This window comes from Daucus carota, chromosome 7, assembly GCF_001625215.2.
Source record: "Daucus carota subsp. sativus chromosome 7, DH1 v3.0, whole genome shotgun sequence".
Taxonomy (NCBI): domain Eukaryota; kingdom Viridiplantae; phylum Streptophyta; class Magnoliopsida; order Apiales; family Apiaceae; genus Daucus; species Daucus carota.
This window is the reverse complement of record NC_030387.2, coordinates 28539868-28554125: the sequence shown is the minus strand read 5'-3', so window position 1 is coordinate 28554125 and position 14258 is coordinate 28539868. Positions and strand designations below refer to the sequence as shown.

The following is a 14258-nucleotide window of genomic DNA, read 5'->3' as shown; positions in this document are numbered from 1 at the left end:
TTGTTCCTGCAATAGCATCCTGTAGGCCTGAGCCAGAGTAGGCAAATTCTCCATCATCAAGATATGAGATCGAACATTAGGAAAATCTCCACACATTTTCATGAGAAACACCATCAGACGCTGATCCTGTTGTAGTTTGAGCACTTTCTGTGTGAGATTGCAGGTGCAATTAGCACATTCACAAGTAGGCAGCGGCTTCAAATTGTCAATTTCATCCCAAACCTTCTTCAGCTGAGTGTAGTAATCAGATAGAGAAATATTCTCTTGAGACACCTGTGAAATTTCTTGTTCCAAGGCATAAATCTGTGCAGAAGAGACTTGTCCAAATCGTTCTTCTAAATCGATCCAAATGTCTCTTGCAGTGTCAACATACAAGATACTAGCAGTAATCAGAGGTTCTAAAGCAGTGATCAACCAGCCGATGATCATGCTATTACAGCAACACCAGGACTTGTAGGAGTTATCAAGAAGATCAGGTTTGAGAAGAGATCCATCGATGAAACACATTTTGTTTTTAGCAGTGAGACCTATAACCATAGATCGCTTCCAGTTTGCATAAGAGCTTTCATTAAATGGAGTTGTGACAAGTTTCATACCAGTGTTATCAGACGGATGAAGATAATAGACGCTATTAGGATCTTGAGTTAATTCCATAGTGAATCAATCGAGAAGAATTGGAATCGAGAAAATTAGGGCAAAAAGATCGAGAGAATCGAGAAAATTGCGATCGAGCGATGAGAAGATGCAAGCTAAGAACTAGATGAAAGACTAGAGAGAAGACTGATCTTACGTGACGAGCTATACAGGGAGATCTACTGGCTCTGATACCATGTTACAAGTAGCAGATGAACGCCATTGAAGAACAAACTAAAAAGCTTCATTATACTAAAGTGTTTGATTACAAGCTATAGAGAGAAGAAATGTAAAACTTACTTACTAAGGTATACCTATCTGTAACTGACTATATATAGAGCTGAGTAGTCTAACTAACTAACAATAATTACAGCTAGCATCTATTTACAGTAACAGAATGAGGAGGTGGTGGACGTCCAGAGATTTCCAGGCTGTTATGCTGAGCTGTCTTGTGCTGAGCTGGAGTAACTGGAGTGGATAGTTTAACACTCCTCCTTGTCCTTAACACCATTTTGTCAACTTCTCAGCATGCCTTGTTTGAACGTCGCGGTGATCGGAGCCGGCATAGGCGGCTTGTGCGCCGGCCGCAAGCTTCAACGAGTAGGCCACCGAGTCACAATCTTCGAAAAGCAAAACCAACTCGGTGGAACATGGGTCTATGATCCACGAGTTGAGTCAGATCCCTTAAGCCTTGACCCCGACAGAGAGATCATTCACAGAAGCCTCTACGCTTCGCTGCGAACAAATTTTCCGAGACACGTCATGGGCTTTTCGGATTTCCCGTTTACGAAAATTTACGAAGACTCCAGGGCTTTCCCGTCGCATGAGGAGCATCTGAGGTTCTTGAACGATTTTTCGGAGCAGTTTGGACTTGTTGAATTGACTCAGTTGAATACGGAAGTGGTCCGAGTTGAGCTCAAGGAGGATGAGTGGGTTGTTGAGTCAAGAATGGGCGAGTTGACTCGGGAGGAGGGGTTTGATGCGGTTGTTGTTTGCGTGGGGCATCATACTGAGCCCCGGGTGGCTAATTTTCCAGGTACATTTTCTTTTTTTGTTTATTTTTGTTATGTTAATTAAATATTTTATAATTGTAGTTATTTTATGTTAAGTATTGACCAGGGGAAATGATGTTAATATTTATAGTTCAAATATTGGAAGGGAAAAAAAACATGGTTTGAGAAATTAATGTGTCAGATTCATATTACGTTAATATTGATTGTTTAGATAAAACATAAACACAGCTACAGGTACAATTTTCCATTTCTTAAAACAAACAATGTTGTAACTGTGGAAGATAACCGAGTTGGACCATTGTACAAACATGTGTTCCCTCCTGAGCTTGCCCCTAGGCTCTCCCCTTCATTGGAATCCCATATGCGGTTAGATCTTATATAAAATATTCACTATGTTATAAAATTTAGAATTGTATAGTTATGTTACAGCTTCCTGATTTTATAGAATTAGAATTGTATAGTTTTGTTACTGCAGCTTGCTGATGATTACTAACTAGTTTTAGGATAATGTGTTTGAAGTAATACAATACAATGTGCATTTTGTAACAAAATTTAATATGTGCTGTGGAATGGATAATATTTTCGCTGAACAAGCTTGATTGCCTTGATATAGCAGACTCGGAAAAAATAGCTAAGCGAGAGGAAAATAAGCCATTTTCTTGTGATTTATTACAGACAACAGGAACTCCTTTGATGGAACTACAAGCAAAATGGATATCACTTGTTTTGTCAGGCCAGCGACTTCTACCATTAAAAGAGACAATGATGGCTGATACAGAAGACATCTACAAATCCTTAGAGCTAAATGGGATCCCAATTCATCACACTCATTCTCTTGTGATGAAGGTTTTTCTTCCCCTCAATTATGTTCAGCTTCCAATTGTGTGGATATGTCTGATGTGTGACTTGTTAGGTTCCTAGTACCTTATACACACATATATACGCACTGAGAGTCAAGACATTGCAAATTCATATACTGACCATGTTATGTGAAATTTGCAGTTTGAGTACCCGAATTGGTTAGCTGATCAGTTGGGGGTACCCCATATAGATGAACAGATAAAGATGATACAATTAAGGACAAGTTTTCAAGATTCTTTTCAGCTCAGAAAGAAGTAATTTTAGAGAGTGGGACATCGATAGTTGGCTAGATTCAAAAACTTAACTTAAATATAGATAATTATGTTTTACATTTGTCAGTAATAAGTCATCATAATCTGATATAAAAATATGGTTCAATATGTTCATTATCATTGGAAAGGAATTGTAACTACAAACTGTTATATCAACTTTCAAGTGTTCCAACATAAGAGTTCTACGTTTTTAAGTATTTAGATTTCCTAGTAAAAATCTAAATACTTAAAAACCATAAAAATTTCTTTCTCTGCATTTTCTTCCCAATGCATGCACCCAGTACGAAAAAAGGAAAAAGGCCGCAACTGCTAGAATGGTAGTATTATCATCTTGTTAGCGGGAAAATAAATCATTTTCAGTCCCACATTCACATCACATTTTAGAGGGAAGGTAAATCATTCATATACCAAGTAACGAAACTGTTAGAGCCACTCTCTGTGTTGTGGTCAAGGTGTAACATCCAGTAATTTGGAGAACTAGACTGTTCATTTTTTAACTATGTAGGTTTATATTGAGAGTAAACTTAGATGGTAAACCTTGAGATTTCTAGTAAGAATCATAATTTCGTAGAATGATCCTGGTTACATTTCTAAGGCATAGATCATAAAAGCATAAGCATTCGTAATTTTATGGATCATATTTAAGATATTTAAAGATAGTTTATTGTTCATTTTTATTTTTAATTTTTTTAAGGACTTTTTTTTATATGCACTGAGATGGAAAAAACAGTTGGCATAGAATATTCAAATAATAAAATTGTTAGTACTCCCTCCGTTTCAATTTACATGTCCACTTTTAAAAAAAAAAATTTGTTTCAAATTACTTGTCCACTTCAACTTTCAATGCAAAATCATATTTCCAAAGTCAACTCTACTCCACATATCACTTATTTATATTTCCTCGATCAATCTTACTCCTCATATTTTGATCATTTAATGCAATTAATTTGTTTACAACCACTTTTCTTAAACTATGTAATTTTTTTAAAGTGGACATCTAATTTGAAACGGAGGGAGTAATATATTGCTAGACAAGAAAAATAGTAAAATACATCAATCAATCAATCATCAATCAATCATCAATCATCAATATACTTATATAAAGGAGAAGCGAGGGGCGTGAAGGTGGCGCCAGCTCTCATATCGCTCCATTCTATTAATCTAATTTTCTGGAATTTTTGGATGAAAAATATCAAAAATTAGAAGGGGAATTATCTTGTATATTGTTTTTTCAATCTTATTTTCAAAAATACTACCTTCTCCAATCTTATTTTCAAATCTCTAAAATATTTTCAAAAATACTACCTTTTTGAAAATATTTTTCAAAAATACGGTGGTTGCATATGCAACCATATATGCAACTACAAATCCTGATTTCCAGTTTCAGTCTCCAAATGTCATTTTCGACCTCATCTTTGGAGTCGATATATATATATATATATATATATATATATATATATATATCGACTCCAAAGATGAGGTCGAAAATGACATTTGAAAACTGGAACTCGAAATCAGGAATTCAGTTGCATATATAGTTGCATATGGTTGTATTCAGTTGCATATGGTTGCATTCAGTTGATTCTATTGCAATCTAATGGCCCCGCCAGGGGCACATCATACATCCGTTGCAACTTACAGTTTTCAGTTGCATTTAGTTGCATATGAGGCTGCATTTAGTTGCATATGAGGTTGCATTCAGTTGTTTCCATTGCAATCTAATGGCCCCGCCAGGGGCACCCATACTTCAGTTGGAACTTACAGTTTTCAGTTGCATTTAGTTGCATATGAGGTTGCGTGCAACCTCATATGCAACGGAAAACTGTAAGTTGCAACTGATATATGGGTGCCCCTGGCGGGGCCATTTGATTACAATAGAATCAACTGAATACAACCTCATATGCGACTGAATTCCTGATTTCAAGTTCCAGTTTTCAAATGTCATTTTCGACCTCATCGTTGGAATCGATATATATATATATATATATATATATATATATATATATATATATATATATATATATTGATTCCAAATATGAGGTCGAAAATGACATTTGAAATCTGAAACTTGAAATCAGGATTTGTAGTTGCATTTGTAGTTGCATATATGGTTGCATATGCAACCACAGTAATTTTGAAAATATTTTAGAGAAGGTGGTATTTTTGAAAATAAGATTGGATAAGATAGTATTTTTGGAAATAAGATTAAAAACGTGGTTATGAATAAAAAAATCCCAAATTAGAACCACCTTTTTTAGTTCTGATTTTGTTTCAGATTATTTATGGAATATAGTAGTTTGAAAGTTTTAATTTGATTTTGTTTCAGATTATTTAATTACGGAAAACATGGGAAAAGAATATGGTCTTGACATGATATCGATGGATGATATTAATAAATTAATTATTAGTAATGTATGTTTGTTGGTTGTTTTTTTATAATATTTGTTAGCTAACGCAAATTAAATTAAAATTCGCCGTGCTTTAAATTGTTAAGTACGTGTATAAATTTATTTTCAATTTTTCACCATGAATTATAGTCAAATTTTACAATTTTATATATTAGTATTGGTATCACATCAAGATTTTTACAATATAAAATTTATTTTATCCTACAAATATTAATTTTGAAACATTAATATACATTTTATAGACTACCACAAAATTATTTTATTCTAAAAATATTAATATTAAATTATTAATATAATTTTTATAGGGCACTACAACGGGCGGCTTCTCAACTAGTTATAGTAAAACGTGATTTGATTAGGTTTTTAAGCCCCTTCTCAACTAGTTATAGTAAAACGTGATTTGATTAGGTTTTTAAGCCCAACATCTTGACTAATATACCTGTCTGCTCAAGTATATTCATAATTCATGGTCTGAGAAATAAATTTATTATTTAAAATGAAATAAGAATTTTCGTAATGATTTTATCTATCAAAATTGCGGTGATAGGAGCCGGGGTTGCCGGTTTAATCGCCGCTCGGGAGCTTAAAAGATCCGGCCACCAAGTCACCATTTTCGAAAAATCGGGTCAAATAGGTGGAACATGGGTAGAGCTGTAATTCGAGTCGGGCGGTTCGCGAGCTCGTCCGGCTCGAACTCGTTTAAGTGGGCTCGGCTCGACTCGACTCGTTAAACGAGCCGGGTTCGGGCAAAGGTTTCGGCTCGTTTAATTAAACGAGCCGGCTCGACTCGACTCGTGGAATTAAACGAGCCGAGTTCCGGTAGAGGTTTGGGCTCGATTAAGTATAAAATTATACGAGCTGGCTCGCTCGACTCATGAAATTAACCGACTCGAGTTCGGGCAAAGAATTAGGCTCGATTAGTTAATCGAGCCGGCTCGGCTCGACTCGATTAAACTTGGCTCGAATTAGGCTCGGCTCGAAACTCGCCCGGCTCGACTCGAATTACAGCCCTAAACATGGGCATACAATCCCCAAACCGAGTCCGACCCGTTAAGTCTCGACCCGAATAGAGAAATTATCCACAGTAGCCTCTACTCTTCGCTTCGAACTAACCACCCTCGACATCTTATGAATTTTTCAGACTACCCATTTGCCAAATCGTACGGAGACCCGAGAAATTTTCCGGGTCATGAGGAAGTGTTGAAGTTTCTAAACGAGTTTTGGGTTGAGTTTGGACTCACTGAGTTGACTCGGTTGGGTACTGAAGTTGTCCGAGTTGAAGCAGTGGATGACTCGGGGTATTGTGAGTGGATTGTTGAGTCGAGAAAAGGCGAGTTGAGTGAGGTGGAAGTATTTGATGGGGTTGTAATTTGTAATGGTCATCATACTGTGCCGCGGGTGGCTGCGATCAGAGGTATATTGTTTATTTCATTATTGAAGATTTTAATTTTAATTTTTTTTTTCATAATTATGGGTGGAACAAAAATTGCAGATATTATATTCGAGAAATATTGATGATTGTTATTAAATATTTGAAGCGAAGGCGTGGTACATAAAGCAAATGGTGTTCCTGTGTTAGTGAGCTCGAGTATAAATGGTTTTATTCATACTTATTGACAATCCTGGCAATTCGTGCAGGTCCTGTACTTTCGTGTCGTGTACCTTTTCATGTCGTGTACTCAAAAGCCAAACACAAAACCGACCCACTTAGCGTTCGTGTATTTTCGTGTCGTGTACCTCCGTTTTCGTGTCGTTCTCGTGTCGTGTTTCGTGTAAAATCGAATGTAAATATAAATATAAATTAATATATAAATTAATGTAAATATTAGATTTTTAGGCAAAAAATTGACAAAATAGTATGAAATATATATATTTAAATCATTTACACTTACAATATTATAAACTATGTATTATTTTAAAAGAAAATATACATATATTTATTATAAATATACATATTTATAATTAAATATTAATATTTAACTATTAAATTATATTTATTTCGTGTACCTCGTGTCGTGTCGTGTACCCGAAAGGTAAACACAAAACCGACACGACATCTCAGTCGTGTACTTCGTGTCGTGTACCTTTTCGTGTCGTGTACTCAATATGCAAACACAAACACTAAATTTTCGTGTCGTGTATTCGTGTCGTGTGAAAATTTGCCGGGTCTACTTATTGTTGTTCCTCTTCGAATTTAAGAACACTTTATGTTTGATTTGATTTGGCCAAATCGAAGTAAAACGAGCAAATTAAATGAAACTAAAAATCTACTCCCTCCGTCTCTGGGATAGTATACATTGGGGGACGGGGACTTGACACATAGTACACATTGGGGGACGGGGACTCGGCACGCATTTTCATAATCCTGTAGAGTATAGTTGTGTAACTTATTTTTAAGATTTTTTTTCTAAATAAAAGTTTGGATGTTAAACTTTAACTCAGGAAAAAAGAGATCTTAAAAATAAGTTACACAACTATACTTTATAAGAGCCTTGAAATGTGTGTCGAGCAGTGAGAAAAAAAACGTATACAATTAAATGAGACAGAGGAAGTATATAAGTTTCTGTAGCTCATTGTTCCATAGTTTTTCACTCATGTGATAATTACCATCATAACAAATGAATTCTCCTATAATGGAAATGACTCTTTGCTCCCTATGTACTTGTTCCTGGATAGAAACATTTTCCAACCTTAAATTACCAAAGTAGTATTTTTGCTTCTGGGCGTATGTATTAGTTTTATGATTTCTGTTTTCAAATCTAACTGCTTTTTGTCAGATTAACTTAATCTTATCTGAAGGGTTCCTAGCAATCTTCCAACCTAGCAAATTCACTTACTCTCTTGGAATAACATAGACATGTACTGAATCAGATATAGGTCAATGGCCGGGAAAACAAATTCATAGCCACAATTACCGTGTCCCGGAACCTTTTCACAACCAGGTATGCCTTTGCTAAAATTTACTTCATCAAGCAAGCACTCTGTCCTTAAGAAAGGGTTTCCAAATTCTGTACTTAGTTATCACTTTAATTGAAAATGATAATTACATTTCCTGTTTAAGACAGTCCATTCCATGAATGCAGTATTATAATCTGTTTAAGCTAAATATCATAGTAAAAGACAACCATTGACAGATAGTGGTCATGACTGGAGCTGGACCTAGTGCCTATGATATATCTAGAGACATTGCAGGAGTTGCTAATTACACTACAACAAAACTGGCATCAGACAACACTAGTCAGACAACGGACGTTGGAAAAAGTGTTGGTCGAAACAAAGACACAACACTTTATTTTCGTCCTCGAAAAACTATTGTCTAACACCTACAACCTGCAACGGTTAAAAAACTGTTGTCTAGTAAATTTAATCAGACAACGGTATATATCTTAACTGTGGTATTGTGTAATGATGCATGTCAGACAATTGTTTTTAGAGCCGATGTGTGAAGAAACTTCAGACAATATTTCAAGAAACCGTTGTTGTAATTAGACAAGTGTTTTATTTGTTGTGTTGTTTACGAGCTGTTCAAACGAGGGTTCCATAAAGTGTTGTGTGACTCGGAAATCTAACATACAAGTGTTTTTGTTAGCATCGTATCATGACCTTAAAGACAAGCCTTTAACTAGTAAAACATTGTTTGATATAATGACTTTTAAGAAAATAAATGTGCATAAAAGAGTGCAAACATTCAAAAGTCCTAACCAAAGTTATAAAAAAAATATTCAGTTTCTTAGTAGTTGAGGCTTTTCTTGCATTAGATCAAGTATTGATCAAGGAAATGCGAATTTTTAACTCATAAAAATGAAAGTTCATTATACAACGGTTTTCTTCCAATAAATCATTGTCTACACTACTTTTATACAACGGATTTTCCCTGAAGCGTTATTTGAGCTTAATTTAGACAATGGATACTCTAACAAGGGTATAACTCCCGTAACAGTTGTGTCATTTTCAATGATACAACATAGGTGCGTATAAAAAACCGTTGTCTATTAGACACTACATGACAAAAAACACCTTTTTACAAGACAAATTTTGCGATTAAGTTGTAATGTTAAAAAAACATACAAAATAATAATAAAAAATTATGATTTTTTTTTATACATGACTAATATTGTAAGTTATCGACATTCGTACGGTTAGATCATCAAAATAAATATTTATAAATTAATACAGAGCTAATCGTATACATAACAAAGATTCGATCCAGTACTTTCTAAATGTAAACATAAAACACATACTAATACTTCCGTCCGAAGTACAAAATTGTCTTGGTATTACAAATGAACAATACATATTTGCATATATGCATAATAGAAATATTTTTTTTCAAAGAAAGAGTACAAAAACAAGAATTTATCGAAGAAATGCGAATTTTTAACTCATAAAAAAGAAAATTTATTATACAACGGTTTCCTTCTCATAAACCGTTGCATAATAGAATTTTTTGTTACTTGATTAAGTGGTGTGGCTCTTGTTTTGTATGTTGTGAAATGAAATTACATGTGTAGAAGTGAGAATTCTGTAACTAGTAAAATGTTGATTATTTGGTTAGCAGTAATTTCTCGGTTGGAGTTTTTGTCAATTTAAAGAGATGGCCAGAGATGTGATTCGTTCTAGAGGAGATTTTAGTTAAGACTCTAGAAATAGATGATGTCCCTTAACCTCGAGGATCATTAAGTCGATAAAAACAGAGTAAATAGGTGTTATTGTTAAAAATTTGTAGTGTTAACACTTAAACAGCCCTACTTGTGTATATTAATTTGTTTTAATACCAACCAAATGAATTTGTGCTTATAGGGGCGTATGTAAACTTAGTGCCCCCTGCAACCTGGATATTTCTATTTTATTCCTAGAAAACCATCTGCCTTTAATATTGTGGTTGGATACATTGTTCTAGATTAAAAACTCATGTCTTGATATATTGTGTTTATTTTTTCTTGCAGATTGCATTGGCTCTGCATTTAACGTGAAGGGGGCTTCCACTGTGCATTCTGGGTTGGCTGAAGGTGTAGATCAACACAACTTTAGAAGTGGTGTTATATCTATTTTGACGTGTGAAGTGCCTGCTGTACATACAAATGCTGTAAAAGTTATTAGAAAACACTCAGAAAGAACACACATAAAGAGAATCAGAAAGCACACACATGTGGGAGGCTTTACAATTAAATATATTTTCATGTTAATTATATATTACAGGAATGATCAGGAGAGCATGCACAGTCGTTATCTTCTACGTCCACAACCGAGAAATTTGGAAGCAGCATCTTAGAACAGTCATTAACTACAGGATGCGCTAGACAAGGACCAGCTTGTTTCAGAGAAGGTTATTAGCATTTCCGCTCTTTCTGTTTATTCTATTTTCACCGGATGGTTAATTTTCATCACTTTTCACTTTTATAGTGTGTTGCCCCAGCATGAGCTTAGCTATCTGCTTGTTTAAGTAGTTATGCTCTTTTATTTTAAGTCATTCTTGTTTTATTCTAAATTATGGATTTCTGCTTATTTGATATGAAAAATGGAATACACGGTCTTGACTATTCACAGTATTGTTACAAGAGAGCGTTACAAGGGGTGGTCCTGTATTTATATTAGGTATAAAGTTCATAGTCCATATTGATTGGCGACATAAATATATAGCATTGAGACTAAAGCTATCTATTTTCCGCTTTGTATCTTTTTAAGAGCTTTAATTGTAAGTGTTTATCAATTACAGGGAATGCACTTGCGAGCACTGCAAGGAAGATCGTGTAATATGGGAAGAGTCGATCGATGAACGACCATGGGAAAAGGCACGATCAATGTATAATGATGAGTTAGAAGCAGGGTATAAATCCGTATCTTTGTTGGATGGAATTGTTGGTTGAAAGATGAATATTAGTTGGTGAATATAATTAGTTGGTGGATATTTAGTTGGTGGATATTGGTGATTGATATTTGGTTTGTACTTGGTTGGTTGTTATGTTGGTAATGAAAACTTTTGTTTACCAATTTTTGGCTTTGTTAATTATATTTTCTATTCTAGTTTATTTGATTCATGGTTTTACTTTTAGCTAATGGGACATGTAAAGGGCCATTGTTACAAGTTACATAATACAATGGTCACTGTGATAAAACTATTGTCTATGATATTTTTAACTAATGATACATGTAAATGACAATTGTTATAAACAACATTATACAATGGTCACTGTGATAAAAAGTATTGTCTCAAGATCTACAAACAACACAATTTTAAGAATAAAATCGTTGTCTAAGACATATACAAATAAGTATATAGTAGTAACAAACCATTGTCTGAATCAATATTATTCGAGCATTTGGAACAAAAACCGTTGTAGAAGAGCTTTCACACAATTGTTTCATTACATAAACTATTGTTATAAGGAGCCTTATAAAAGTGATCATTGCTTTAAGACCGTTGTACAAGGTAGTAAAACACGAGCCTCTATAACGCAAACAATCTTGTCTAATACTCTTATTAACAAGAAAATATATCTACAAACCGTTGTGGATACTCCTAATAACAACACGAATTGAAAACATGTCTGTTGTTGTTAATTGTTTATAACAACACCCTGTAAAATGATTCCGTTGTTGTTTCTGGGTTTAACACAACACGCAGTTAAACATAAACCGATGTGTTTCTTCATCTCACACAACGGTCGGTACCGTTGTCTGAGGCGCGTATCAGACGGCATCGCAATAGACCACGGTTTTTCTTGGTATCAGACAACGGACAAAAACGCTTGTCTGATGCTGTTTTTGTTGTAGTGTAAAGAAGTTCATCTTTCTTCGAGAAATTCCACATGTGGTGGATTTTATAAATTGGTCAACCTTAGTAATGTAAGGCAGCACGCTGAGGTACGAATGTTAGGATATATGCATAAAATTATTAATGCTCACAGTTTGCACATTATGTTATCCACTACAGTTTAATTTATTTTTGAAGTTAGGTAAGGCACTACAATTTGTAAGTGATATATTTGCAGGTAAGTGATATTATATGTGAATTTCTTACAGATCGATTATGTTGATGAAAGTGGTAGAGTAGCATTTGTGGATGGATCTTCTGTTTGTGCTGATATCATATTTCATTGCACTGGGTATATATTTAATCTAATAACCAAAAGATTTTATTCATTATGCGACTTCAATCTACTATTGTTCTTTTGGTTGGATTTATAGAACTAGACTTTGTGGTTAGATAAATTTCATTATTATTTGAGTGAACCCCAGACAGACTGGTTCTGAACCCCTGCAAACATATTTTATAACTGCATTAGTTAGATTAATCCCAGCCATGGCTCAGGAAGAAAATATTAAATTCCTCCAAACAAGTGCAATTCTGAGAATTGAGCTGCCCAATTATAAGCAAATGCTCTTTTTCTGAGTCCCTAAAACCTGTTTAACATCATTTCAGTGCTGTAATACATACCTCATGTGTTTGCATAAATTCCTTGTCAACATATTTGCTGCAACATCCCCTTGATGTATTGTACTGATAAATTTAACTTGGTGCTTTGAATGCATTTCTCTCTTTCTAGGTACATGTTCAGTTTTCCATTTCTTAGAACTAATGGGATCGTAACTGTGGATGATAATAGAGTTGGACCCTTGTACAAGCATGTCTTTTCTCCTGAGATTGGCTCCAGGCTCTCTTTTGTTGGAATCCCCTGCAACGTAAGGTTTAATATATGTATTCAGAATACATTCTTGTTATATGGGACTAAACCAGGGGTTGAATCATCAAAAAGCTGACAAGTTGCCAAATTAAAGTCTTTGAGTCTCTTGTTTTGGCACAGATTACATTATTCCCCATGATGGAATTACAATCCAAGTGGATATCGTGTGTTTTATCCAGCAAGGTGGTCCTACCATCTAAAGAGGCAATGCTGGCTGATACCAACGAACACTACAGGTCGTTGGAGGAACGAGGGATCCCAAAACATAGTACTCACTCCCTTGCTACTACCGCGGTTCGTGCTTTTCTTCTTGGTAGCAGTTGCACTGCACGTTGTTGCTTTATGTCGTCCGATATTTTCACTACACACAGTATACATACACGAGGTGATGAGGGCTAGCAGCTTCAGAGCTTCAGATGTACTGACTTTTTCTCTTTTTTTTTTTGGTAATTTTATACCATTACTGCAGTTCCAATACCTGGACTGGCTAGCAAGTCAAGTAAAAGTTCAACCAGTTGAAGAAAGGTTAAAGAATATATACAAACAACTTGTTTCAGTGTTCTTCAGCTCCGAAGGAGACCAAATCAGGGAATGGGATGTAGATAGTTGGGTGAACGGAAACCACTTGAAACTACTTGCAGCAAGTGAAAAACATTCAGCTTCCAAATTGCTTGCAGCATTTGAGGAAAACGTCGGACATGATAATAGCAAGGTTGTTGAAAGCAGCTAGTTTAAATTATATGATGCTATGATGTACTTTGTTCTCGAATCTTTTATCTCTGTTATCCGTAAAGGTTAAAACACATGTAAACGATCTTTACTCAACACTCTGATTCCGACATCACTTGTAATCAGATATAAATATAGGATATAATTGATCTTTCTGTCAGCAAAACAGAGATATGATTGCTGGGGGACCCTTATCCAACATATCCAACATACTGTTTCTCAGTCGTTTGATCAGATCACGGACGGCTGAGATTTAAAAAAATTCCGCACGTGCAACGCTTAAAAAAAAGATACAAGTTAGTGAAGCTCAAGCGGGATTGGATTTGTTAGGTTGTCTTAGAGAAGAAAGCGACAACTCAAGTGGATGGAGAAAATTGCTTGAAAAATCTTGTTTGGGTGGATCCTAAATTTTTGATGGTCTACAATAATTTCGGATATATTGTTGCATTTGATACGACATACCGAACAAATGGGTATGTCATGCCATTTGTACCTTTTACAAGGGTCAATCATCATTACCAAACTGTTTTATTTTGATTTGCACTCATGCAGGATAAAGTAAAAACTAGCTTTGAACAAGTGCTAAGAACTTGGCTTGAAGCGGTTGACGATAAACACCAAATGCTATAATTACGGACCAAGATCAAGCAATGGCCG

At 35.0% G+C, this 14258-nt stretch overlaps 1 protein-coding gene and 1 pseudogene across 1 annotated transcript; both read left to right on the top strand.

Annotated features, from left to right (window-relative positions):
* The first annotated feature begins 1012 nt into the window (after positions 1-1012).
* On the top strand, positions 1013-2786 carry LOC108194849 (flavin-containing monooxygenase FMO GS-OX-like 5; annotated as a pseudogene).
* A 3420-nt stretch (positions 2787-6206) lies between these two features.
* Positions 6207-13698, top strand: LOC108194848 (flavin-containing monooxygenase FMO GS-OX-like 3). The gene is made up of 8 exons (XM_064082026.1): positions 6207-6601; positions 8059-8129; positions 8322-8450; positions 11962-12051; positions 12211-12293; positions 12735-12870; positions 12993-13166; positions 13342-13698. The coding sequence occupies exons 1-8, from the start codon at positions 6316-6318 to the stop codon at positions 13600-13602; spliced, it is 1230 nt and encodes a 409-aa protein (XP_063938096.1). The 5' UTR covers positions 6207-6315; the 3' UTR covers positions 13603-13698.
* The last annotated feature ends 560 nt before the right edge of the window (positions 13699-14258 follow it).